The following is a 26927-nucleotide window of genomic DNA, read 5'->3' on the forward strand; positions in this document are numbered from 1 at the left end:
CAATATCAGGAACAGGCACATGTGCGTCTCTACACAGAGAAATGTGATTACTATTTTGCTGCGGTGCAATCAACTGCCAAAACTTTTTAAGCGCGGATTTTAACAATGCGGGGAGATCGTAAGAAAAGTATTTATCCTTCGCGTCACGTATGACAGCACACTATGATTTGACACAGACCTTGTAAGTCGTCCAGTCATTCTGATATCTGTCAGCAAGGCTTTCCTATAGAATTGTTTCTTTTTATTTCTAAACATTCTAAGGGATTTGTTAAACCAAGGATTGCACTTATCATTGCCCCCACGGACTAATGGGACGTGCAGGTCAACCAACTTACAGATATTTTCCCTGAAAAGGGACCAGTTTTCATGTACGCTCTAGAAGAAAAGTGTGGCAGAAATGTGAACCGAAAGAAGGTATCAAGATCAGTTTTAATCCTAGAGTAGTTGGCCTTATTGTAGTCACGTATCATTTTAGTTTCACGACCGGAGTGCCTATGACTGATTCGGATTGGTAATTGCATCAACTTGTGATCATCGAAGTCATCAAAATATGTAATATCGCCTATGGAATCAGGAATGCTACTAATCATTAGGTCAAGAGTATTTGAGCCACGTGTTGGATGTTTGACAGTTTGAGACAGGTTAAGGTCAAAAGTCAAATTTAGAAAATCTTGGGATGTGCTGCTAGCGGTCGATAAATTAGACCAATCAATATCTGCAAAGTTGAAGTCACCGAAAAGGTATAGGTGATCGCATGGTTATTTCAATATAGCGGCATCAATGCTAAGGAGTAACTTCTCAACAAAGCCGTGACTCTGATCGGGGGGTCGGTAGCAGGCACCAATAAGTATCTTTGCCAATGACGAGACGAAGGCTGTCCAGACAATTTCAAGGGGAGAATGTGTTTCGACTACAAATGACCTGATGGTTTTCTTGATGGAAATCAAAACGCCTCCGCCTTTTCTTTCTGAGCAGTCATGACGATATATACAGAAAGTATTTCTGTCAGGCAGAACTTCACTGCTGTTTATATCAGGGTCCAGGTTTCAGTTAGTATGATAATATCAGTGTTGTTGTCATCGATGAAAGAACATATCTGATCGCGCTTCGGAAGCAAGCTATGGATATTAGCGAATGTTACTGATAAACTCTGCACCGATGCGCTTCTTGCAGCGCCTGTATGCGTATGGGGACCTGATTTCCGTGCATCACACACATGTCAAAGTGCATCACACAGTAATGATCAGGTGGCGTTAGCTAGCACACAACTCAATGGTTCACCCATCTATCATGGGTGAACCATTGGAGCCATATAATGGCCAGGCGGCGGAAGTTACTACCTGATTCAAATGGAGCAGTTTTCTTCATTTTACCATTGATGTTCGTATTCACGCGATGGCACTTTATTTTTGCATCATGGGGCAGTTAGGGCTTTCCAGCATCAACTTTGTCAGTTTGCTTTCCCTGCGTTTATTAGTTTCAGTTTGAGGCTAGAGCATGAGCTCCTGGTGTGACTTTATCTTTTTGTGCAAAGCTTACCAAAAGAACTGAAATGAGCAGTGACGAGTGACCCAGCACAGAGCGGGGCTGGCTTGAAGGTGAAATGGAAAAATGCCAGTTAACAGAAGTACAAGCCCGCTTTGGATCGAAAGAAGAGTTGGGAAGAATGGCTGCAGGTCAGCAAAAAAAAAAAAGAAGGTAATTCCTATGCAAAGCATGCGACACTCTGTAAGGAGATAGCGCCACCCAGCGGCGTTCGTGAGGAGAAGACAAAGCACGAGGAGCATGGAGGTAAAAAAACTAGGAGGGAGTGCGCTCAGCCTCTGCAAGCCATCCTCCTCTGACGCCGCTGCCGAGGGCCCTTTTGCGCACTGACTCATGGGAAATAGGCCCTCCTCCACAGTTACCAGACTGCCAGCCAGCGGTGCTTTTTAGTGAACGTCCGTGCTCCGAAGTAGCGCAGCGCTTTGGCGGAATGCGTACCGAGCTCGAGGTTGTCTGCAGGCTCCGCGTCTCTGTTGATTACTCTTGAGTTTTTGGGTGCACTGTAGAAAACTGCGGGTAAACTTTTCATCAAAGGGTGCGGCCGCGACCTCGTCACTGTTCAACTGTGGTTCATAAAGAGAATGAAGAGGAATTCCTTTCGTCGTTATACACACATACGGAGCGTTTATTTCAGCGCATGCTATGAGCGGAGAACTCGAGAGTAGGCGAAGAAACGAGCCTCTAAAAAAGGGCGCAGCGGCTTCCAGAGCGCTCACGGCGGACGGACGTGTTGAACGAGCGCTCCGGCGCGCTGCGCAAGATTCTATTTCTCGGGCAGGCGGACTTCGGCCCGCCCATGGGCCCTCCGTTCTCCGCTATTCTCAAGGCACAAGTCGTGCCGAATACGCGCGCGCACATAGGCGGTTCTGACGTGAAATTCAGCAGTGAAGTATTTCTCTCTCTCTCGCTGTCGAGAGAGAGTGCCGGCGGCTTTACGTCTGCCCCTGCGCGGGGTCTCCCGGCCACTGCGCACAATCACTTACAAAAAGAAGTAAACTGTACGTATACATAGCCGCGCGCTCGTAGCGTCCTGTCTCGGACTAATCGCGCGCGCGGCATACTGCACTAGCGGCCGGGGTGGGGCGCCCGGCCGCGTATACCGTCGGAGGTAGCACCCACGGAGCGTTCGTGTCACGCGTGCACTACCTGGCGAAGAGCGAGCGGGAAGTCAAGCCCGCCTGTTCGATGAACGCACAGAGGCTCACCACTGTTCTGTCACGGGTATAGAGGCTAGAATATCACGGGTGCGCGCAGTGCCGCGCGGCCACAGGAGCGCTTCGAGACTGTCCGGGATGATTCCCAGCGCCCAGCAGGCCGCGAGAATCTCGCGACGCGGCACTGCAGAAGCGGCACAGCGAAGGAGCATGTGCTCCAAGTGTCTCCACTGCGCCGCAGTCAGCGCACGCGTCGCTCGGGGATGGTGGCCGCTGCGGCGAGCGAGCAGTTTGCGCTCACCACGGAGCCGTCAGTGAACGCAAGCAGATGGTCGCCTAGTTGCTCGTACAGCGAGAGAGCGAAACCGAAATCCAGCTAAGAACTACCACTGCCTTGTCACGTGAGGGCCTATTTCCCATGATGCTTTCCATTATATTTTTTATGACTAGGCTTCAAGATTGTGACGTCATGGTCCCTCCTAGTTTTTCTTCCTCCATGACGAGGAGCGCGTGCGGAGGGGAACGCGGGACAGGTCGAAGAGGATTATGTGGGAGAGAAGAGAAGAGCGCGGTGGGCGACGGACGTGGACGAGTTCTGCTGGCTCCCCGAGTTCCGGGCTTGGGCCTTAGCCGCAGACGTCCGGGCCACCAGACCTGGACTTCCATCGTCGAGAGCCTCAACCATCAGGCTCAGGCGCTACTCTTCTCCGTCCATCCGTCAGCTGCTCCACACAGCCCGCTTCTGGCGCCTACGTGACTTTTCCGGGATACCAGACCTGGAAACCGTGCCGGGAGCCCACGGACGCCGACGCTGCGGTAGCGCTGCATCAACATTGGAACGCCCAGAGACTCCCTGACTGCCCGACACCCAGCCAGTCCTCCCCGCTCGTTGCTCGAATAAGTGACAAGTAGTGTGACTTTCCTCTTTGACTTTCTTTTTTTCTGCATTTTTCGTAAGCACTTTGTTCTGTTCCCCCGTGTGTTTTTCCCGTGTGTTGCTGCCTTGCTCTCTTGTTCCTTTCCTTTTCTTCGCTCTCATACTGAAATTGGTTTCCTTTCCGATAAAAGCCGCCTCGTTTATTGTTTGTACTTTTGTGTTTGTTTTAAAATAGACCTGCAATCTCTCAGATCCTCACACACTCAATTATTTTGCCGGAAAGACTCCGTTGGATGAGCACATGAGATCTGCGAAGCATAAAGAGAGCAGGAAAAAAGCTACATTGGCAGCCCACACTAACAGGCATATGCCGCCGATGAGCATGTGGTATGGAGCAGAATTAGCATTCAGGTATAAGAAGCAGAGATCAAGTTGGCTTTGTTTGTTACTGAGCACAACCTGCTTTCACCATCATGAACCACCTGCCAGAACTTCAACCAATTTTTCCAGATACAGAGATCGCCAGACAAAACATATCTGGTAGAAACAAAACGACAAAGATCACTAAGGTGGTTGCAGGTGAGGAGAGCAAGTGTTAGCACTTCGATCTTCGCCATAAGTTGTCGGTGATGGCCAACGAGCCGACCGATATAAGCTCTTGTAAACACCCCTGTGTTGTGGCCAGCGTTTCTGGACGCGATAAAGCCATGGATGCATTTGACCCCGTGGCTCTCGAGGATGCATCACTATAGACGGCCTCTACAAAGCCCTCAAAGGTGTATTTGAAAGAGGAGGGGCGCCCTACAACGGCAACGTGGTTGCCTTTGCTGCAGATGGTGCGAGTGTCATGATGGGGGTCAATCGCTCAGTGATGGCGTTGCTCGAGAAAGATGAACCCAGCTTGTTTATCCTCAAGTATTTGTATCACTCGTTCCACCTCTGCACACCGTACGCCTGCCAACCTTCCTCAGGTAGTGAAAGATTTATGCAGGGATGTTTGCGACTGTTTCAACTCCAGTCTAAAGAGGATAGACACGTTCAAGACGTTCCATCACCTCCTCGACCAGAAGCCACACGATAAGCTACTCGAACCGAGCCAAACGAGGTGGCTGTCCTTGTTTGCGTCAGTAGACTGTTTGCTTGAGCAATATATGATACTCTTGTGGCAAGTTTCGCCACTGCTCTTTTTGCAGACAGACCTTGGCTTCAGAAACCATTTTTATGAGATTTAAAGATCCACTGAACGAGTTGCTTCTGCAGTTTCTTACCTCTTTCTTTCCTGTGTCTAATATATTGAACGAGAAAATGAAGAGCGAAGAACCGCATTTTTACCGGCTTTTGAAAAGCGCCTCACCTGCTCAGAACGGTGATGGAGGGCAACCTCAGGACAACCTGCACGAAGAAGACTGACGTGATCAAAGTTCACTACAAAGTCCAAGGACGTTTTGTTTCTAGAAGACATGTACGTTGGAGGCCAGGTGACAGCTTTTCTCTCGTCCAAAAACTGCACGGCTACATGAGGCGAGAGGCAGTTCTTTCAAATGTCTTGTCTCGACTTCTACATCGAAAGCGCGGAGCCGATCCTGGAGCGTGGGCCCTTCTGCGAAGCTACTTCTGCAAGCTTAAGAACTTCTTGACCCTGTTGTTGTCAGGACAGGGTCAGCTATTTGAAAGACAACCCTAGCAGGAGCTGTCCCTCATATAGCTGTTGAGAAGTCCTTGCAGAGCTTGGGCACTAAATGGATAATCCTCAGGAACACACACCAAGATCAAAAAAAAGAAGCAACCTTGCACGAGTTTTGGGCTCAGTATTCCAAATGAAACACAGCGATGGCACCCGTGTCTTCCCTCCATTCAAGAGTTTGTCTTGGCCATGCTCTGTTTGCCACATTCTAGTGCACAAGTCTACAGGGATCGTTCTACTGTTAACCAGCTTAAAACCAAGTAACGAAACAAGCTTGCAACGGACACTGTGGCTTGCTGCTTACCAAGCGCCTGATTTCCTCTGCAGCGTGCTACGAATTTACGGTTGAGAAGCCGTTGCCCCGCAGGATGTAAACTTTTGCGCAAACACCGCCAAGGTGAAGGGCCAAGCGAGGACTAGTTTCCACGGTGGTGGTCTGGGCTTCTAGAAGTCACTTTTTTTTATTAATTATATTTTGTGGTATTTTCCAGTCGGTGAACAAGGTGAGAAATTTGTAGCAGTTATTAGTAAATTTTCTTATAATTATTGATGTTGCATTTTCTAGTCAATTACGTACATGAACAGAATATTTGTTCTGCAAGAACAATAAATAAGCTTTTCTTTGAATTAGAATATGGTATTACTGAACTACTCACAGTGTGAATGAGAAAATACTTCCCCTGGTCAACGCCGCCAAAAAACTGCTCCCTACTTTGTTTTGTTGACAATCGACTTTCGTGGAAGCATTTTGTGCGTTGCAGTCAGTTATTACTTCAAACCTCAACAAGTTGAAGGTAACTGACCATGTCAAAGTTACAACTATTACAAGGCTACAATTGTTAAAGATGTTACAAGGCTACAACCCGTGCGGGTTCCTTGTACATTCAAGTGGCCAAGGTTCGGTCGTCCTTGAAGTATGGACTTGGCCACCTCAATGAACGAAGAACCCGTACCTGAGTGAACAAGGAACCCGGACGGGTGCCGAAACGTCGAACTGTAACCTAGACATGTTCAGTGACCTTCAACTTGTTCAGCATCATACCTGACCAGACGAACTTTTGTCGAACCATGGACTATGCTATATTTAAGCTGAAATCGCACTTCTTTTCGTGGAACACGGCTGACAAGGAGAGGGGAATTGAGCAACATTACTGTAGTAAACAAACATATAGTTACAGTGCCAGGCAAAATAGCCCCCAAGCCTTCATTGTCGGGCTACTTATACAGCTCCCCCTCCAGAAGGAATGATGGGATAGATACGCGGAACGTGGTATGTTATATAGCGCCATTTACGCCATTTACAGTGCGCACGCAGGCATTATTGCTCGGCGTGCACCCTGGCGCCCCCCAGTTCCCCTATCATCCTAACCGATAAGGTCCCCCAAGTGTAAAACTAGTGTCGCGCGCATTTCTGAAGTGTTGCCTCTCTGATATCGACGTATCCCTTTACTCCGTATTTTTGCATGCCGCATCAGTTTTATTTTTTTTCTTTCTGATCCCTCGACTGTAGTTGACTTGGACGGTTTTAGATCGCGTTGCAATCGTAATACTTTTCTTTTCTTCTAGTGAGGTCTAAAATTCCCCCATCGCGTTACATCCGTGTAAATACTGTAACCCGGAGCCTTCTACTACGGCGCCTCTGTTAGCTCATTTGCAGTTTTCGGGTGTTAAACCCTACAAACTAACCATTCTTTTTGTTCAGGATTCCACCCGGAGGGAAAATGCCAGATAGTTTCCGAAAAGTCCTTCATGTTTGGCCTCGGGTTCGCCCCGGTTTAGAGACAATGTTCGCCTTTCTTTTTTTCTTTTTGCCGAAAACTGGAGTTAAAGCATTTGGTGATTAAAATCCCGGTCAAGCGCTGGAGTCGAGTCGAGTATAAGAACGTTTTTTTTTTGTTTTTTTTATTGGAGGGGTGCGTTTTGATGAAATAGCGGGAGCCCAATATGCACACAGTTAGTATGCTGCCTTCATTGCAGTAGTGCTGGAATAATCGATAATCAGTATAGGCAACGACTAAACTTGCCTCTACAGGATTGTGTTCGCGAGGGACGAATTTATAGGCAACTTTGATAGAACGGGGGACGGGCAGAAGGCTGCTCCTCCGTGACAAAGAAAGTTATTGAACTTTTTTTGTTGCTTAAAGAAAGAGCGAATCGCAAGACGAAATTCTAAGGGGAGGAATTTTGATACATTTGACATGTTTAATAGATTTAAGCATTTAATTTTTGATTTCGGTTGCTTCTGAGAAGTGTCAGCGGATAATACAGCACCCTGTAGGGCATGGGTGCACAATCCATTTTTTTAGACGCCATGGGTAAAAATTTACGTGTTCCGGCTCAGCAGACACGTTTGTTAAGAATATAAAAGCAACCTGTCTAGCTAGCTCGCGAAATCGCCAAAGAACAGGTCTCTCATTGCTTCGTCAAAAGGGTGCAGACATTAAAACGGATGCTGTTCAAGGACCCCTGCGCGCTGCGAGGAGTGCCACGTCTAATTGTGTTGGACCTTATAAAGCGATCTGCTTTACATTTGTTCGTACCAAAGCCAAATATTCCTGTAGATTGGTGTAATATCGTAAGTCTCTGCGGGTATAACAGTTAAGCCACAATTCCACAAAGAAATTAGAGCTGCCCGGTGAGTTTCTTTACGTCCAGAAAAGGAGTAATGCTGTTCTGGCGAAGAAAATTTCACGTTTGGGTGGATGTAGGGCGACCCTCCCAGCCTTTGTTGTGCGCTGTGATCAGCTGTGGCACACAAAAAAGTGAAAATTTGCGCAGAAATGAAAATTCAGTATAATTATACACCAAATTACACACTAGTTGAGAGATTTGTCAGTACAAAAATTAAGGTTCAGTTAGAGATGACCTACTGATGGTCAAGACAACGCAGCTATGCATTAACAACGGTTGGTAGCTGGCGTGCAGCCAACGGTTGCCACCAGTGTAGCAACCGAAGGCAGCCAACATTTGGTGGCCACCTTACTCCGGCCTGTCGGGCTCTCCGCGAACCGTCCTGCCGGCGCCTTCATTTGCGTTTCTTTTCCACGAATGCCCCCCGCTTAGCTTCTTCCCTAATTGCAAGCGCCGTCAGTCAATCTCCTTGCTTGACTGCGGAAACAATCTCGCCCCCGTTCACGCTCCGACTGCTTTGTCTGAACCTTGCTCGCTCGTTTGGCGTCAGGCCTCTTCCACCGCAGCAGCGGTAGGTCCACAGAACGCATACCTTTCAAAAGGTCGAAGTTCTTTTGTGGCATCATCATCAGCCTGACTACGCCCACCGCAGGGCAAAGGCCTCTCCCATATTATCCCACTAACCCTATCCTTTGCCAGCAGGGTCCATCCTATCCCCGCATCTCGCCCATCCTAACTTCCTGCCGCCCGCTGCTACGCTTGCCTTATCTAGGAATCTACTCAGTTACCCTTAAGGAACAGCGGTTATCTTGCCTTCGCATTACATACCCTGCTCACACCCTTTCTTCCTCTTGATTTCGACTATAGGATGTCTTTAACCCGCGTTTTTCCCCTCCTCCCCTCCACCCACTTCCGATCTCTTAACGTTAGACCTATCATTTTTCTTTCCATAGCTCGCTGCGTGGTCCTCAATTTAAGTTGAACCCTTTTCGTTATCCTCTGCGTTTCTGCTCCGTAGGTGAGTACGGTAAGATGCAGCTGTTGTATTATACCTTTCCCTTAGCGTTGTGATGTTTATGATGTTTCTAATTTATGTATATTTTCGGGGGACAAAATTTTGCTAATGGCCTTCGGGTGTTCTTGAGCAAAGGGGGGGGGGGGGGGACTTCTTGAAATGCACACCTGCGTTGAAATACAAGCCTATGTCCAACCATACACCGCACGCAACGCGATCAAGAGCGCAAGAGAACTGCGCCGCCGTGTGGTGGGCACTCGTGGGTGCGGCTGAGTGCGGTCCGTGGACGTTTGGTATCGACTGGACGTTGCGGGACAGCCTGAATTCGGTGCGTCACAGTGCCGGGCCCAATCCCGTCACCCAAGTTCTAAAAACTAATATGGCTATCACTAACGGCCAATAGCGAATGTGTAATTAAACCAGGCGCCTAACTAAACACTTAAAAAGTTAAACACTAAACTTAGTAGTTAACGCGATCCACTTTTCTTGCGTGCACCATCCTGGCACTACTATACGCCTCTAACTGTCCTCATACCTTAGAAGATTGTTTTGACAGCAACTAAAAGTCTCACTGAAATACCCGGCATACGTACACGCCTTTTCATGAAGGGCTGTTAATAATATCCAAAAATCGGCTATTTCACTTAAAAAAGACGTTTTGTTCGGCCTGATATTATCAGCCGGATTGTAGTAGTGATTTGTAGCTTGTCATTAGTTGATTGATCATAGCCACACTAGTTCTTAGACTTTCGAAATTTCGACTTTCTTCTGCGCTGCATTGGGAGGAGTTCCATACCAAAATGTGTTGTGTTATGTTGGGTTTAATGGCGCATAAGCGACTAAGGCTATCATGCGCCAAGCTCAAGGTATGGCCATACCAAAATGTTATAGTAACGTTACCTCTTTGAGTCAAACGTTAATAAAACTGCTTTGATGTCATTTTTTTGGCGTTTCAAAAACTTTAAAAATAGACATCGATACTATGTTTTTATATTATTAGTGTGGACATTTATGCAAGAATAAAATAACATGAAAATAACATTTTTGAGAACGTCAAACTTTCTAGTTGTGAGGTTATGAGCATGCGCGCTAGCAGTTTCATTCAACTCTAATAGACGATAATAGAGCAATACAGCACATCATGACTATAAGGAATACCGCACTTCAGCACTCAGCTGATCTGTACTGTTACCGTGGCCTCAGGCTAGTACAATACCGTTTACAATGCCCCAAAAGTGAATTGTGCGGTTTAACATCCCGACGCGACACATGCTATGACGGATGCTGGATAGGAAAGGGTTCCGGATTAATTTTGACCACGTAGGATTATTTAACGGACGCTGACCTCGCACAACATACGGGCGTTTTTGTGTTCCACTGCCATCGAATTACGGCTGCTGCTTCTGCTGGGATCGAACTCGCGACCTTGGCATCAGCAGACGAACGCCAAAGCCACTGAGCTACCGCGTGTTAGCGATGAATTGTTAATAAGTAAAGTTTCCTAAAAGAATTTCGGCACTATGTATATAATCCATGGCTGGCCCAAGCTACTAAGTTTAGTTCCAAGGATCTTCTGAAGTTTACTGCCCGAAATGTGGAAAAAAAAAGGCCTGGCACAGTGCTTAATGTACATGCTTAATTGAGGTAGTGTTGGTCTGGAATATTTTTTAAGATCGCAGTAGCGTTTTCTTGATGTTATAAGTATTTTCCCGTAAACATTACTGAAACATACTCGCAGTTTTAAATAGGAATTCCGTCCTTACTTCCATTATAGCAGGCGGCTGTTTGACTGTTCAGCATGAATTGTTAATGGTACAGCAAACGTTACATATTTGCACGTTACACCTGTGCTAGATTTTAATGTTGATTTCCAGTACTATCTTCAACATTACATATGCTTGGAAAATAATAAATACGATATGCAAAGTTATAACATATACTAACGTTCCTAGCAATTACTTTCTCACACGTTATATAAACGTTTTGAACACAACAAAAAATGTTGTTATACCTTAACGTTAGACTAACATTATCAAAGAACGGCGTTATTTCAACGTTCATAACAAATAAATAAGGTTGTTTTAGTTTCGTGCTACCTGAGGTGTTAAGATCCGGTAGTTACTGCTGGCTACATCGCATTTGCATGTCGACCCCTCAGCCTTCGCAGAATAAGACAGGAACTTGAGGTCCGGTACCGAAGATCTGCACAGGACGCCCCACGGCTAGGTAAACGGTTGCATTTTTTACGTTTAATTTTATAAGCCCTTTCGTCGAGATGGTCGTGAGTCGGAATCAACGCCCTGAGTTCCCTTCTCGTTACAGAGAAAGCCACCAAATAGTGTCTGGCACGAGCTTCCTCAGGGCTGATATAAAGCACGCAGCAGCTGCGGGTCTGCACGAGTGGCTTTCGGGAACACTCGGCACTAAAAGATCACCGCCAGGGACCCCCACCGTCAGTTATTGAAGGCTTCCATCAATTGCGCAATTCATTTTTCTGCGCACAGTCTATCGTTCAAGGTCCGAGAAAGGCACCCGCTATACCTTAGACGTAGGCAGTAGTGACGGCTGCTGGCTTGGTGATGCTCCAGCGCGCGCACGTAGGTTGGCCGGCGAGGCAGAGATGGCGCCACGGAGGAGCGGCGGCGCGACGCCGGCGACGCCGGGAAAGTCGTCTGCTCCCGCGTGCAGCGGCGGCAAAGCGGGGCCAACCGGCACGGCAGGCGCACGCAGCACTCCCGACCGCCGCTTGGGACTTGAGGACGCGGGCGACGACCGGCTACTGCTGCTACTGCTCCTGCTGGCCGGAAAACGCTGGATATGTCCGCCGGATACGACTATGCGCCAGGTGAGCGGCCACGTGGGCCCTGCTCTCACGCGGCATAACGGGATGCGCCAACCACGCGGTCTTCCGTTTCTCGACGCCCAGCCACTTCACACCGTAGCGTCGTCGCGAAACTCGTTTCTTCTTCTTTTTTTTTTCATATGTCGAGTTACATATTGCAACTCGTTTTCTTGTTGGCTTGGTGCCAGTACGACCTGGTTGCAACATGAAACGACCCTGCTTCTGCCTTATTTCACACACCGCGCCGAAAAGCGCGCTTAAAATCTAATCTCCTTGCAAGGCTGCTCCGCATCAGTGGCGACGGTCGTGCGCAGTTCGTTGCTTCGAAACGCTCACGACCTGAGCCGAAGTGCTCTTTCCAGTTTTTAAAGCTCGCTAGTCCATTCACCTGTCGTAATGTGGCCGGCCAAGCTCACTGTCGTGCTATACCAAGGGCGCGGAAAGAAAGAAAGAGAGAAAGAAAGGAAGAAAGAGAGAGAGCGAAGCAGTTGACTCAAGCGACTAAGGTCCGAGCCGCGGCTAAAGATATGGAGATTTGTAAGGATGCGAAGTCGAGCGTCGCCGATGATGCAATGGGTTATTTGCGAAATGTTCACAGTCTGTTCTCGTCCTGGTGCAGTGTTTCAAGTAGGCCGGAACCTCATGCACCGGCGGCAACTCGAAGCATAAGCGGCCCTTAAAACTCAACTTGTCCAAGTTTCTTAGCACAGTCGGCTGGGATGGCGCAAGTTATTAAACAATGCTGTGCACTGAACTCGCCCCTGCGCTTTAGAAAACTTGGACTGGTGGATTGCGTCATAGCGCGCGCCGCGCTGCTTTACATAAGGGTTCCAGCTGTTTCGAAATATCTCGTCCGCATCAGGCTCATTAAAACCGCTGTGCCTACTCAAATGACTCTAGGAATGTCCGTAAACTTGCGCCCCGCATAATCTGAGCAGCTCTGCGGTGTGCCGCCTAACGATGAAGCGAGTAGGTCCACTTTTTCCGCTGGGACTCGCACAACGTCTGCCGCGCGCAGCACTTTTTTCCTCGGCGCTTGTTTTTATGGGGCGCCTGTTGAATGCTCATCGCGCCGCTCACCGCTGGCACGTTGGCAGCGGAGCGGACGAGAAAACCAACCCGCTGTACGGATAGGGTGCGCGAGCGCTGCAGCTGAGTCGATTCATGAGCAGCCTGGTCGTCTCGCTGTACGAATAGTGTGCGCGAGCGCTGCAGCTGAGTCGATTCATGAGCTGCCTGGTCGTCTCGCTGTACGGATAGGGTGCGCGAGCGCTGCAGCTGAGTCGATTCATGAGCTGCCTGGTCGTCTCGTGCACGAATGTAGAGCCGCGGTCAAAAATCTGCAGATTCGCGGGGGAAAAAAAATAATTTCTGCGTTTCCTCGCTAGTCAGTCAATGGTATTTTTTAGGAGATGCAGCACGCATGCACCCTCGTGCTTCAATGCTTTTCAGTGAACTGCTTTACCGAACAGAAATAAACTTTTGTCCACGACTGACTGTACGGCGTGGGCAGGGGCGATACGCCAGTCTTCAAGCGCCGAGGGAGCAAGAGATCGAGAAGTGTGTATTGACAACAAACGGAACATCGACTCCACTAAAGACTAATATGTGTCTAGGAAAATATACGTACTTTCAACCCTTGACCAGACACGTTCGGCATGCAAATATCTTGTGTCTGTTTTCTGAAAGGGAAAAATGTGCATCGCGGACCAGCTTTAGGTAATTTTTCGCTCGTTGATGAAACAGTGTCATCAGCTGTTCCAGCATTTTAGATCTATCATAATTCTTCTCAGGTTTTGCGTAAATTTCTAAATAACGCCCGCTTGAGCGAACACTTTCCAAAATTGATAAAAGTATGTCGGCTGAAAAAGAAAGCACATTTTTCTAGGAACAAACTGTCAGCCGTGCTGAACGTCAGTAATATTTAATACAATGATCATTAGTTAGCTAAATATCTAAAATTTACCAAGCAACTTTTTAATTCGCACAGTCTGGTGGTTGGCCAGTGGTGAGTTCGCAATCACGGACACGATGATGCCATATCAGGTTTTAAAACGAACAACTTATGTCGTTCTCTAAAGCTATCTGGAACGCGATGGAATATGTTGTTGTTTTTTTTTCGCACAAAACCGAAACAGCGCATGATGTGCGTAGGAAGTTCAGTACGAACGCATCGTCAACGCTGTACCCTTTTTTTCATGTGCAGTCGTTTATTAACGCGGCATCATTTTGGTTGTCGTCTGGCAAAATCCACCGGTTTCTTCCGTAACGAAATTCCCTGATTGGTCGAGAAGGTCGTGACGTCATCAGCGCCGTCAAATTTGAAAGTATGAGGACTACGATGTTCGAGTGCATTCTACTGGATTATCATATGTGGTTATACTAACCCCACCGAGCCTTCCACCTTGATCCATTTTCTTCCAAAATTTGGTGGTCCTTAGGAATATTTAGAGGTGGGGCAACTTCCAAATGCTATCGCATTTTCTTCTTTAAGAATATGGCTAAGAACTCCCCGAGTGTTTTCGAAAAACCAAATACTTTTTCGTTTTTTGGCGTTCTCTTGAGGTTCAACCGGCAGCTTCCATCAGCACAAAGTACCACCGCACCCAGCGACTATTCTGCAAATTGCAAAAAGAACGCAAGGAGTCTGTGCCGTATAGAGTTTCGACGACCCGAGCTTGTCAGTGTACTCGAGGCAACTATTCAGCAAGAAGCGGGGAAGGGCAAAGCATATATGAGGGGGTCGGACCAGGGCGCACAACGCTGCGTGGTACTCCTTGCAGCCGTCTCCTGAGTCGGTGCTGCAGTCACTCGCAAATTTACTCGGATGCCGGGGCTGCGCCGACGCCGGCTGGGCTTCCACGCCCACAAAATCCGACAGTCCTTGCCAGTTTCAGCGCACGCGAAAAGCCCTGGAGCGTACGCTATACTTCACGCTGATCGACAGACCAAGCCAGATCGCCGTCTACTTTCCCGTTGGGGGATTAACCGAGTGAACTTCTCACGCCGCCAAGATTTTAGAGACTGTCGTCTGCGACGTGAACGTATACAGTGCTGCCTTGCCGCTCAGATGTCTGCTGAGGAGTAGTGGAAGACAAAAGCGAGCAAGTCGCATGCCGCATGATCCGGTATAGCGAGTGGGGGGCTCTCCTTTCCGCGCGTCTCTCGTTTATTCCGATGCCGTGCGATCTGCCCTTGAGGCCGCTCGACGCGTGGACAGGACGCGGTAAGCCGGTCGTCGCATCCTGCCGCCGAGCGCAAGTTACAGGGAGAACGTGCCGCCTATTCGTCGCACGTTCTACGCAGCCCTCTTCTTGTAGGGCCCCCAGGAACAACGACACCAGGCACCAGGCTTGTTGGCGCTCAGAACGCCGGGCCCGCGCGAGGCTTCTGACGGCGCAGCGTCAGTCGCATATCTGTCTTTCGGCTGTGTCGAACCGGAGATTGGGAGCCCTGCAACCGCAGCCACGACGACAAGCGTGCTGCCGACGGCGTTTACGACAGCGCAGTTGTTGGCCGTCGACCCCTCGTTCCTGTGGCACTTTAGCGGCGGAAGGCTTGCGTGCCGCAGCTGGGGTCAGTGGTTCTTTTTAGTGTCCCCGACCGCACGCAGTTAACGAAGGCTGAGTGCCGCCGCTTGTTACGTGCAGCTATGAAAGCGTGTTCTTCGCACTTTTCACACGCGGAAACCAAGTGCACTCGGGATGCCCCTCTGGAATGAACGCGTATTTTTTGCTCGTGTACAATATATGAAGCCATCTGAAGAAAAGCGTCTAGAAAACGATCCGGATTCAATTGCTCAGTGGCCACTGATTTTTGTTAAGAGGTAAAGAAAATAAACACGGAAATATAAGCTCGGAATTCATATTTTACATCCTCCGAAGTTTACGGCAAACCAAGTCACTGTCACACAAGGACGTTCTCATTCGGTCAACCGGGGCATCTTCACACCACTGAGCCCTGGCGAAATCCGTGCTGAACTGAAGTTAACGAAGCTACCGAGAACGCTCTGCACCCTTGTGGCTAACCTTTCGGCTAAGCAAATGAGATGACAAGCAGCAAGAACGGTGTAGGAGCTCTCAGAGCCATCGTTTGCTTTTTTTTTTTGCTCATTCCACGATCATAGCGATTATTTTTATGTTCTTGTAAATGCACTTTGGTCCAGGCATGCAGTGCCGACCGTAGAACTAGGGGCGGCATAAGGGAGCATACTGCACATTTTCCCGCAAGCATGCAGCCGCATGCACGACAAGGGAGAGCAGCTTGAGCACTGGCATACGCCAATAACTGCAAAGGCGGGTCAACTCACAGGCAGCCATGCGAACGCCGCTTTCGCGCAGTGCATGCAGCGTGAAGGCGGGGTGAGGAACATGCATTGCGATAAAGATGAATAATCGAAATGTTCTGCAAAATATTCATACAGCTCCATGAGCAGTATTGAGGACAGCGATAAGCGATCGAAGGACTGCCACTCGTGAAGAAGCTTTGCTCAGTCTCGCCAGTCTCGTTGAAGTCCTTGTCTTGACCCCTTCGTGGCTAAAGTCTTTCCTCGTCACGCCTAGTTTAGCCGCTTGCCTAATTTTACCATATGCCTCGCTTACCCAACCTAATAATCAGCACCGCACGTCGTGCACGTATCAGGGACGCCTGCATGCTGAAGATTCATGTGCATCTGCCTGCAGGCAGCATATATAGTGGCAGTAAAATCTTTAATGAACCCCTAATTCATGAAGCTCCCACTACTACGTGGGCCGCTTAGCCCCTCCTTCCCCCCAAAAAAGGGCGGACAAATATTGCCTGGCGTAGCTTACAAGTGACATCTTTCCTCGCAATGTTGGTAGCCTGACCGCAGCCACAACAAATGAGACAAAGGTGCGCCCATGAGAGGGAGCGACAGAGAGAGGAACACATCCCTTCTGTGCCTTGACGGACTGAGCACTGCTTAGAAATGAAGGAACTATGGCTTGTTGATGCAACCAACATGCCTAATGGTAGCAGCCTGTAAACAAAGCAGCGACGAAATGGGGCTCATTCGTAGCATAGACTGCACGGAATACGGCGCCTATTCGGAGGTCAGCTTTCAGTAAACAGGGCCACAGATAAACACCAACACACGACGTACTGCACTCGAAGCTATAGTTATAAAAACGGGCGAAAGCTAAATACCAAGCCACACTTGCACTACAGTCGGATACAACTCAGGGCTGCAGCGAAGCTGCGCCCACATTCAGGACCGCCGAACATAATCCCTCCGCAGCAAAATGTAGGCCGTTGTTAAAGCTTTTCTTGTTACCTAAACAAGAAGGTAATCATGAGACGAAGTTATAAGCTCAATAATTTTGATGCATCTGGCTTCTTTGGTAGAAACAAACATAAAACAGCTGATTTTGTTCACTGTTGTAACTGGTCAGCGGAGTAATATAGGACGCCACGGAACATAACAAGCGTTACCAACTGCTGTTTTTAAATTGCATCCTACAGTAGTGCACCAACATAGAAGGGTTCAACCCCTTTTCGCTTTGCTGCGAATACGCTTCAACTTCGGTTTTTGGCCATTCCTCAACGTTCGCAATTATGAGCCGGTGCGAGCCAGCGTTGCCCCCCTAGTAAAGCGTGTGAATCTCAAAAAGGCGAGCACTGCACGCCGGATGCGCCGGCAGCCCCCTCTCCTCCGGGGTTAGAGCGCAGGCCCTGCAGAGCACAGCGCCAAGGACGCCGATGCGCTGCGAGGCAAGTGGGAGGCTCGCCATTCCGTGCGGGGAAACGAAAGCTGTTACTTTCCTGCCGCTGCGATGTGAATGGCCTCGCTCGTCATTCCGCTGACGCGCGGCTGGACTGCACGCGCTCACCTGCTCGTCTCGCGAAGAGACCCAATCAGCGCGCGTGAAACATCGCCGGAAGAAAACAAGAAACTGCGGGTAATGAAAAGGATGATGAGCGGGAGAAAAGGTCGTGTCTCACATGCGCCCATCTCGCGCGTCATTCGACGCCGTGGAGCGGGAAAAAGGCACCCTGCTGATTTGAGATCGTATAAACTGACGCAGCGCGCGTGCAGAATCAAACAACCCGCATTGCGTTTAGCACTGACACTAATCGCACCACATTCCGTGCGGATTGCACACCAAGACGACGCACATGCGCAGAATTAAAGCGCCGTGTTTTCCCGAACGTTGCGTCCCGTATCTGGCCGCTGCAACTGCCAGCTTCGTCGATGTAGCAAAACCTGCGCCAGGATTGCCACGTTAAATTACGACTCGATGCTCACGTGCCAAGAGCAAATACAACGCTTACAGCCTGACCTGGACAGCTGAGCATTTACGCGAACGCAGACGGCAAGGAATTTTGGCACGCTCTAAACAAGAATCACCCTCAATGGGAGTTTAAATGGTTGGCGTCACCCTTTGAACTGTAATCGTTGTAACATTTACTCCATCAGTATACGGAGCGAAAAATGAGAAAAAAAATGCGTTATTTTCCTTCCTTCACCTAGTGATGGAGCATAATGAAGGATTTGCCTCTTTTAACTCCCATTTTGAAATGGAATTTCTCAACGCTCCCCAAATCCTTAATGGAGTAGCGAAGAACACCCTTTTGCGCCGTCGGCACCGCCACCTAGCGTCTCGTCCGCTTCTGCTCAGTCGCATGAAAATGGTGGTGAGTGACCTTCCGCGTTACCACCGTCGCCTGCTCGTCGCTCGCTCCTGCTGCTTCACAGGCGCTTTCCGTGGTATAAGAGGTCGGAGTGTCGCCGTTTTGCGTAACTGTAAGATACATTGAACTGTTCCATTGAAGTCTCCGGTGCGCTTCCACGATACGTGACCTTCCTTTGCGCTCGCCGTCATAACGTAAAAGGTCTTGCTTAGTCCTTATTCTCAAAGCTTTTTTTTTTGTGTGTGGTTCGCGCAATGTTTTGCAGTCGACTGTAGCGTGGTTCATCAACATGGTACTGCGAGGAAACCCAGTTCCAAAGCCGAGCTTTTGATGAAGCCTCCGAGGCTGCATTGTTTCCTCAGTAATATTTAGAAACGAAGCTTCCAAGTCAAGAAGATGAAGTAAAGCATTGTCGCGCCAGATCACTTTCGGTGTATCATTTTCAACTTTTTTTTTTTGCGCTGGTTTTTGGTCAACTGTAGCGTGGCGCATGACCATGGAATTGCAGTGAGTCTTTATAAAGCTTGTAAGGTCGCGTCCATGGTTTAAATCAGGGGGGTCTTGGCGGGTCTCAGACCCCGAACAATAATGACAAATGATCTGTGAGCCCCCACGCTAGAATGTAGGGACTGCATGAATCCGAAGCAGGCAACTGTATTCTATTCTTATCGCCATTTGTGGTCGGAAAATTTGTCCTCTTACGTTTCGAAAATTTCACCCTGGTTTTGAGTAAAAAAACATTAACATGTTTTGTAAAACCAGAGACAAAGAAAAATAAAAAGTCAGCAGCACTGCACATGCTGGAAGAAAAGGGGAAAGCCGTGCCTTCACATCACGAGTCAGTGCATGGCTGGCCACTCAGCTCCAAGGTTACACAACAACGAGCACACTGGCAGAACGTGGGGATCGTTTGTTTCAGGTCTGTGTTATAAATTGTGCAAATACTTTTAAAAAAGGTGTTTCCCCTTTGTATAAAGCGATGTGTAAAAGAGGCCACCAGCCGCTTTCCCTCGTTATTTGCCGCTCCATCTGTGCTCGAATCACTAGAGACCCCGCTTCGATGGAGCCAGGTTTTAAGCACCGGAACTAACATCATTACATGTACAATAATGACCAATTAAACGAGCTCGCAAAGCACAAGCAGACGACTCCTGCCGTCTTCGCATACACAGCCGCCGCGCTTGCGTACGGAAAAAAAAATAACTCGCGACGCAGGGTCACGTAGAACAGCGTACTCGCCCAAGCTGCTGCTCGCCGGCTGCCTGCGCCGCTTCCTGTCCATATCCGTCGCTGGCAATGGCTGCGGGGCTGAGCATAGATTGAGGACGTATAAACATGGCGCCATGTTTGTGCTCTATTTCTGTGGGGGAAAAAACGTTCACTCCCTTGAATTCCTAAAATTCAGCTCCTGTTTTTAAGGGAGTAAATGAAATACTCCGTACGGATTAAGGTACGTTGTTGGGCGAGTTGGTGACTAAAAAAAATGAAGGAACACAGCGCGGAAGGAACTAGACGCAAGAGAACAGACACACGAGCGCTGACTAGCAACTGAATGCATTAACTGGGCGAGCGCATATAAGTACATGTTAAGAAGGCTTGCGCAGCAGCAAAGGCACTACGGCTCGTCAGTCAGGAATTAAGATACGCCAGCTCGTGGCGGAACAGGGAGACTGAAGGTTTGCTGACACATGATGCCCCCTTGCGGAGATCTTTGAAGCTTGTGCTATCGCGCACAAGGGGACATCACGAGCTGGCGTATCTTAATTCCTGAATGAGGTATTTATATGCGCTCGTCCAGTTAATTCATTCAGTTCCTATAATCTGTGCCCGTGTGTGTCTGTTCTCTTGTGTGCCGTTCATTTAGCGCTGTGTTCCCTCATAATACTCAATATGGAAGGTGTATACAAAAACCCTGATATGGGCGTGCCGTAGAAGACGAGTCAGCTACTCCCATTTGGGCTCTTATTCTTGCTAACGGTGCTCACTCTAAACACAAATATGGCTATATGGGACTAAAAACGAAGGATGCTGTCCTCTATCGCACTCCCTTTTATAAAGGACACTTTACTTCCTTTTTACTCCCTTTTGCTTAGAGTGCAGTTATACTCACCGGAATGTCTCTTCGATGTCTCTCGCCGGTTTAATGAAGTTTCTGCCGAAGTGACGCGAACGCCTGGACCTAAACGAACGCATTCGATATATCAGGGGTACCTTCTACATCCTCTTTTCCCTCTCACATGGAGAATGAGAAGAACCGAGGCAAATCGCAGGGAGAGAACTCCGAGGGTTCAGTCACATTTTGGCCCTTCAGGTCATTTGTTCTCCTGAGTAAACGCCCTTCACGCGTCATCTGGCACTCCGGAGACGGGTGCGGTCCTCGTTGTCGAGTGCTAGCTTTCTGTAGAACTAACGGGACGCCTGTAATGAGGGTTCCTCCGGGCTAATCCGTTAGGCTATGAAGGTTTACTAGGTCGCGTAAGTTATCACGCGGCGCCTTACCTCGCGGCGGGTAGGGGGGGGGGGGGGGGGGGGGGGAGCAGCTCTACCTTTCTTACTCGACCGTGAAAAAAACCTGGCCGTGTTCCACGAGCCTACCGCGCGGTTTTCGGAGCCCGCTGTGCGGATAAGGCAGCGACGCGGCTGCACGAAGCTACCTAATGCGAGCACGTCCCCGCGGCGAGAGTGCCGGCCGCCGCAGGGTTCCGCTTTGTAACGTTACGCCATTGTGTACCCCGGTCTCGTGCTGAGCCAGACACTCGGAAGAACTGCTGTCGGTGACAGCTGCGGCACCTTTGTAGCGTACGCCTTGCTCGCTCGCGCAGCGTTATGTCAGGATGTCCTTTCCAAACGGTATTCGTTCTCGGCAGCAGCACTTTCCTTCTTTGCTATTTCTTTAACAACGCCAGCCGAAAGTGCCCAAGAGCGCAGTGAGGACACGCAGTCTCACCGTACAATGTGACCGCTAAAACAAATTGGCACTGTTTAGGATACTTTGTTGCCGTGAGTGGGCTGTGAGCACTTGTGTCGCTCTGGCGTGTGGGGTTGTGGATCTATACAGAGTGTTTCACCTAAGACTTTACACAGTTTTTAAAAATAAGCTTTTTGAGTTAGAAGAGCGGTTTGTTCGGCATAGCATTGTCAGCGGTGTAGTACATCAGAATACAGCTCAGAAGTGCTAACTAGCAGGCTGACTAACTAATATTGAATGGTTAACTTTTTAACCGATACTGTTAGGCTTCTTAATTATTGAGACGGGTATAGCCCACCTTAATTAACCGCAGTTTTTAGAATTTCGATAACTCGCTTACCCTCGGCGCTGTGGCCCAACAAATTTTGGCTGCATTGCGCCAAAATACATGCGCTTTCAAGAAGCTTCCAGTCAAAGCAACCTCTCCAGTGCACGTAAGTCGTCGAAATAGCCGAAATTTGTTGGGCGACAGCGCCGAGGGTAAGCGTGTTTTCGAAATTCTAAAAATTGATATGGATGTTAATTACGGTGGACTACATGCCTCTTCAAAATTAAGGAGCCTAACAGCAATCGTTTAAAAGTTAACTATTCAGTATTAATTAACCAGCCTTTTAGCACGTCTTGGCTGCATTCTGCTGTACTACATCACTGGTAATGCTATGCCGAAAAAAGCGCGCTTCTAACTCAAAAAGCCTATTTTAAGAAATTGTGTAAAGACTTAGGCGCAACACCCTGTATAGTTTCTTATTGCAGTATTTAGAAACTCTATGCTTGGATCCTCCGGGACAGGTAAGAGAGAAGAGCCGCTCGACGCGGCCACTGTGCGCCGATCAGTGCAAGCAGGAGGGAAAGCGGTCGGGCTGCAGACTGGAGGAAAGTAAACACGGTTTGTGATGAGGGGCGGTGAGGGGTAAAGAGCTACACGGAAGCTGTCGCTTCTGTAGCGTGGTTAGGAAACCTGTTATAGTCGTGCACTCTGGGCGCGCACTTTCCGCGTCTCGTGGCATTCTTTCCTGCCCCCGGCTCGTGGGACCCGCGCCCACCACTCTCCCAGGATGAGGCCAATTGGCGCGGCGAGATACGGAGCGCGCCGCCAAATGCCTTATGCAATCGCTGCGCCCCCGTCGACCGCATCCGGCAAGACTGCGTCAGTTCCTTTGCTATCGGCGGCCTCCCGGCGACGGAGGGCCGGCACCGAAGTTGCTTTCGTATGGCTGGCTCGCTCTCTTTCCCGCGTTCGTTGGACAGCTCTCGCTCGCCAATTCAGGTCGGTCGACAGCGGTGAGGAAGTGAATCAACAAGCACAATACCTCCTATTCTTTGTGTGCCGCCGCGGTGTCTTAGCGGTTATGGTGCTCGGCTGTGGGTCCGAAATGCGTGGGTTCGATCCCCGCCGCGGCGGTCGCATTTCAATGGAGGCGAAATGCTTGGGGCCCGTGTACTATGCGATGTCAGTACACGCTACGGCGTCCCCCTTAGCGTGAGTCGCTTTGGGACGTGAAACCTCGTGAAACCTAAGCCTGTTCTGTGTCTTTGAAGGGTGTGGCGACTTTGCCCCTCGTCTTCCCCTTTGGTTGGCTTCCCCGCGATGCACCCTCCTTAGCCTGTGTCGGCCCGTCGTGATGGAATATTTTGACGGCCTTACTGGTCAGATCGAAACTGCTTGCGCAGTCGTTAGCCACGGTTGATTTAGAGCGGCAGAAGCTTCCCTGAAAACAAACGCATGCAGCCACGCGTGGAAGCTCCGTTGCAGCGTGGAACGTGAGTCAAAGCGGCGTCTGCTCTGCCGACCGTCGGCGGAGTAGCCTCAAAATGGATGAAGTGCAGGACCGCACCCCGCGCGCAGAGGATGCGAGTCCGCTACGTAGCCGAAGAGCAGCAGCGGCCCCTTCCGACGCCTGCTCAGCTTCGTGCATGTGATGATCAGCTGGGCAGTTCTTGTCACATTTTTACGCATTGCAATGTGATTGGCGCAGCTCCATGAACAGATTTTTGCCGTTATTTTTTTTGTGTCTTCAATGTTGTTCGGAGTCCCATTATTGCTCAGTCTTCCGCCTCAAGCGCATTACTACAGGAACGAGAAAGTGTGCGCTTGCATTGAAAACAGCGGCGACTTACGCAATGCAGCCAAGATATGCGACAGAGGCGGCGCTCCAGCTGGTCTCGCTCGTTCGCCACCTCCCAGTAAACCATAAAACGTACCATAGACATCAGCAAGATATTTACGCTGGACATTAGACACCTCCATTAGCCATCCATATTAGTACCGTTTACGAAAAATCTACGTACCTACAACATGAAAATTGGGGTCCAGTTCACGTTGTAGGTACGTACTGCAGACATCACGCTCTACATTTATCAGATATTTGTGAACATGTAAGTACGCCCAGTCTACGTAGCCTAGACGTCTATATAAAGAGAATATGACTATACATAGATCAATATCCAGGTGAAAATTTTTAACTGGTTCCAGTCCTACTGTTTTAAGAGACACATTTCCAGACTGGAACCAGCTGCAATACGAGATGCAGCTGACAGCTGTTACAATTCCAGATGGAACGGAGACCTACTGCAGCCCAGCCACAGACTTCCCTATGGAGTCGTCGGGACGTCCAAGCACTCCAGCTAGCTCAAATACAGTTGAGTAAGCGAGTACATGGCCATCATGGGAGCCCAAAACACTGCAGATGACTTCCTAGTGCGTCAGTATTTTATTGCGCTCGGCGCTTTCACTGAATCTTCTCGTTGAGCACAATCGTCAGGTTAACAGCTGCGGTGGCATCTGCGCTTGTTGTGTTATCTTCTTGTCCTTGTCTTTTTGTGCGCAGTACCCCCCCCCCCCCCCCCCCCCCCTTGCATCTATACTCTTCAGCCGAGCCCAATAGGCCAGGGTTGCTGCAAAAGAAAGCATAATTGTTCACTTTTACAGGTGACAAGAGAATGGCACAGCAAGCACAACAAACAAACCCAGTAATTTACGCCACTTTTACCGACGCAAGTCTATGAAGCGTGAAAGGTTGCCCTTGCAGCACTAAAAGGCAGTCGTGCTGAGCGGAGTGTGCTTGCACACGCACTTCGGCACACCATCCGAACGCATGCCCACATTTCGGTAGTAGAGGCCAGTTGCATACATCACCAGCCTTTGTTTCAATACACAGCGAGTTTGGCAAAACAGCCAAACGAGTGAGCGTAAAAATATAACGTGCCGATAAATGCGTTAGAATTTCTTCATTACGAACGCAAAAATAGCATAAAATACACTTCAATGAGTAAACTGAGACTGAGTACGCACCAAGAAAGGTCCAGCCGGTGAAAGCGACTTGTAGTCCTAATTCGTACTGACGGGTCCACTTCGCCGAGTAGTAAAAGCAAGCAAACTGTCTTCCTTCAGCTCCATCAAGGAAAGAACGGTTGAACAATCTCGCCAGCAATAATAAGGGAATAATTAATTCTGTGTCGAGGTTCTTCAAACACAATGTTCCCACGGAACACGATTGAAATCGCACACGCGCTGCGCTCTACCACTGCCGCCATGGCTGAACCTAGCCTCGTGCGGATGTGTGAAACTGTCACATATTTTGTATCGTCTCTTTTTTGTACTTAGTAGCAGGCTTGGTGTGGCATGAAAAATAAGTTAATTATTTTTAAATTGTAGCATATTACTTTTTTCACAGCTGCAATCGCCATGCGCAGTTTGCGCTATTATTGATAAAATACGATACGAACTACAACGCGATGGCGGCTTAGACAATTCACCGCACTTTCCCCGCCGCCGCCTGTCCGCAGCATAGAACAGGCATATGGGCAGCGCATGTAGCATGAAGGCAAGATGACCAATTGTCATTAGGGTAACGGGCTGGATTCAGAGAGAATGCAAGCACAGCAGAGAGGATCAGGGCAGGTGGGCAGATGAGGTTCGGAAGTTTGCTGGGATAAGGGGGCCGCCGCTGGCACAGGGTTAACGGAGAAATTTTTGGCCGGCAGTGGACATGATTACAGTGTTGACATGATGATAAAAAGCGGGACTCAAGAAGTTTATTCTCAAGAAATATGAGGTCACACATTCAGCAACACAAATGCCTAAGCTTTCCTCAGCTCAACATTCCAATAGTTATCATTGCTAGCGCGATTAGCAGATTTAAGACATTTTTGAAAAAAAATAACTCCCAAAAATTGAACTGAACCAATTCTTGTATTTTAAATAGTTGGATAAGTTGAATAAAACATGCTTAATCAGAAAAAATGGTTATTATATAGTCCTGGCTGCTATATAACAAACAAGTTTTTTAGTGTGTCCTCACTTTTCAGTGTGGTTGAGATAGCTTGCAGGCTGTAGCACAAGGTATAAATTGAATGTAAGAATAGTAATGAAATAACAATGCGAATCCTGACCAAAGTGACTGGCATTTCAAACCAACTGCGTACAGTTGAGTCAGAAACCTGATGCGTGTGCATTCAGATTTGTCTTTACTACTTCCCGTATTTTTCTTCTTTCTAGGCAGGATAATGTTCCCAGCAAACCACAAACCTCCCATAGATGTCCAGATTAAGTCTGAACGTCTATGTACCAAACCAAAATCTCTCAGACGTCTTATCTACCAACCTTTTTTCGTGGAAAAGCTGCAGACGTACCCACGACATCATATCTGCCTTAACCTAGACTTCTCGTAGATATTACTTGTCACGTCCTGGGTATGTAAGTGAGATATATAATTTAAGAATTCCATATTTTTCAATCGTTCGATATTTCGTGTTGCCTTACTGCATTTAAAGTTTGAAATCGCTGTTGACTACAAATTGGAGGCATGACCAGCGCTGCCTGTGTTTTTGTGTTTTTTCGTGCTCGCTTCACGGCAACATTATCCTGCCTAGAAAGAAGAAAAATACGGGAAGTAGTAAAGACAAATCTGAATGCACACGCATCAGGTTTCTGACTCAACTGTACGCAGTTGGTTTGAAATGCCAGTCACTTTGGTCAGGATTCGCATTGTTATTTCATTACTATTCTTACATTCAATTTATACCTTGTGCTACAGCCTGCAAGCTATCTCAACCACACTGAAAAGTGAGGACACACTAAAAAACTTGTTTGTTATATAGCAGCCAGGACTATATAATAACCATTTTTTCTGATTAAGCATGTTTTATTCAACTTATCCAACTATTTAAAATACAAGAATTGGTTCAGTTCAATTTTTGGGAGTTATTTTTTTTCAAAAATGTCTTAAATCTGCTAATCGCGCTAGCAATGATAACTATTGGAATGTTGAGCTGAGGAAAGCTTAGGCATTTGTGTTGCTGAATGTGTGACCTCATATTTCTTGAGAATAAACTTCTTGAGTCCCGCTTTTTATCATCATGTCAACACTGTAATCATGTCCACTGCCGGCCAAAAATTTCTCCGTTAACCCTGTGCCAGCGGCGGCCCCCTTATCCCAGCAAACTTCCGAACCTCATCTGCCCACCTGCCCTGATCCTCTCTGCTGTGCTTGCATTCTCTCTGAATCCAGCCCGTTACCCTAATGATAATTGGTCATCTTGCCTTCATGCTACATGCGCT

General features: G+C 48.4%; 1 protein-coding gene across 1 annotated transcript in view; it reads left to right on the forward strand.

Moving 5' to 3' along the window:
• Window positions 1-11580: 11580 nt before the first annotated feature.
• The window catches only part of sbm (L-type amino acid transporter sobremesa), an 82207-nt gene continuing 66860 nt past the window's right edge, over window positions 11581-26927 (forward strand). The window contains exon 1 of the mRNA XM_089580317.1: window positions 11581-11751. Coding sequence (XP_089436443.1) covers window positions 11724-11751 — 28 coding nt within the window. The 5' untranslated portion in view covers window positions 11581-11723. The remainder of the gene's footprint in view (window positions 11752-26927) is intronic.

This window comes from Amblyomma mixtum, chromosome 3 (genome assembly GCF_055824585.1).
Source record: "Amblyomma mixtum isolate Tamu chromosome 3, ASM5582458v1, whole genome shotgun sequence".
Classification (NCBI taxonomy): Eukaryota; Metazoa; Arthropoda; class Arachnida; order Ixodida; family Ixodidae; genus Amblyomma; species Amblyomma mixtum.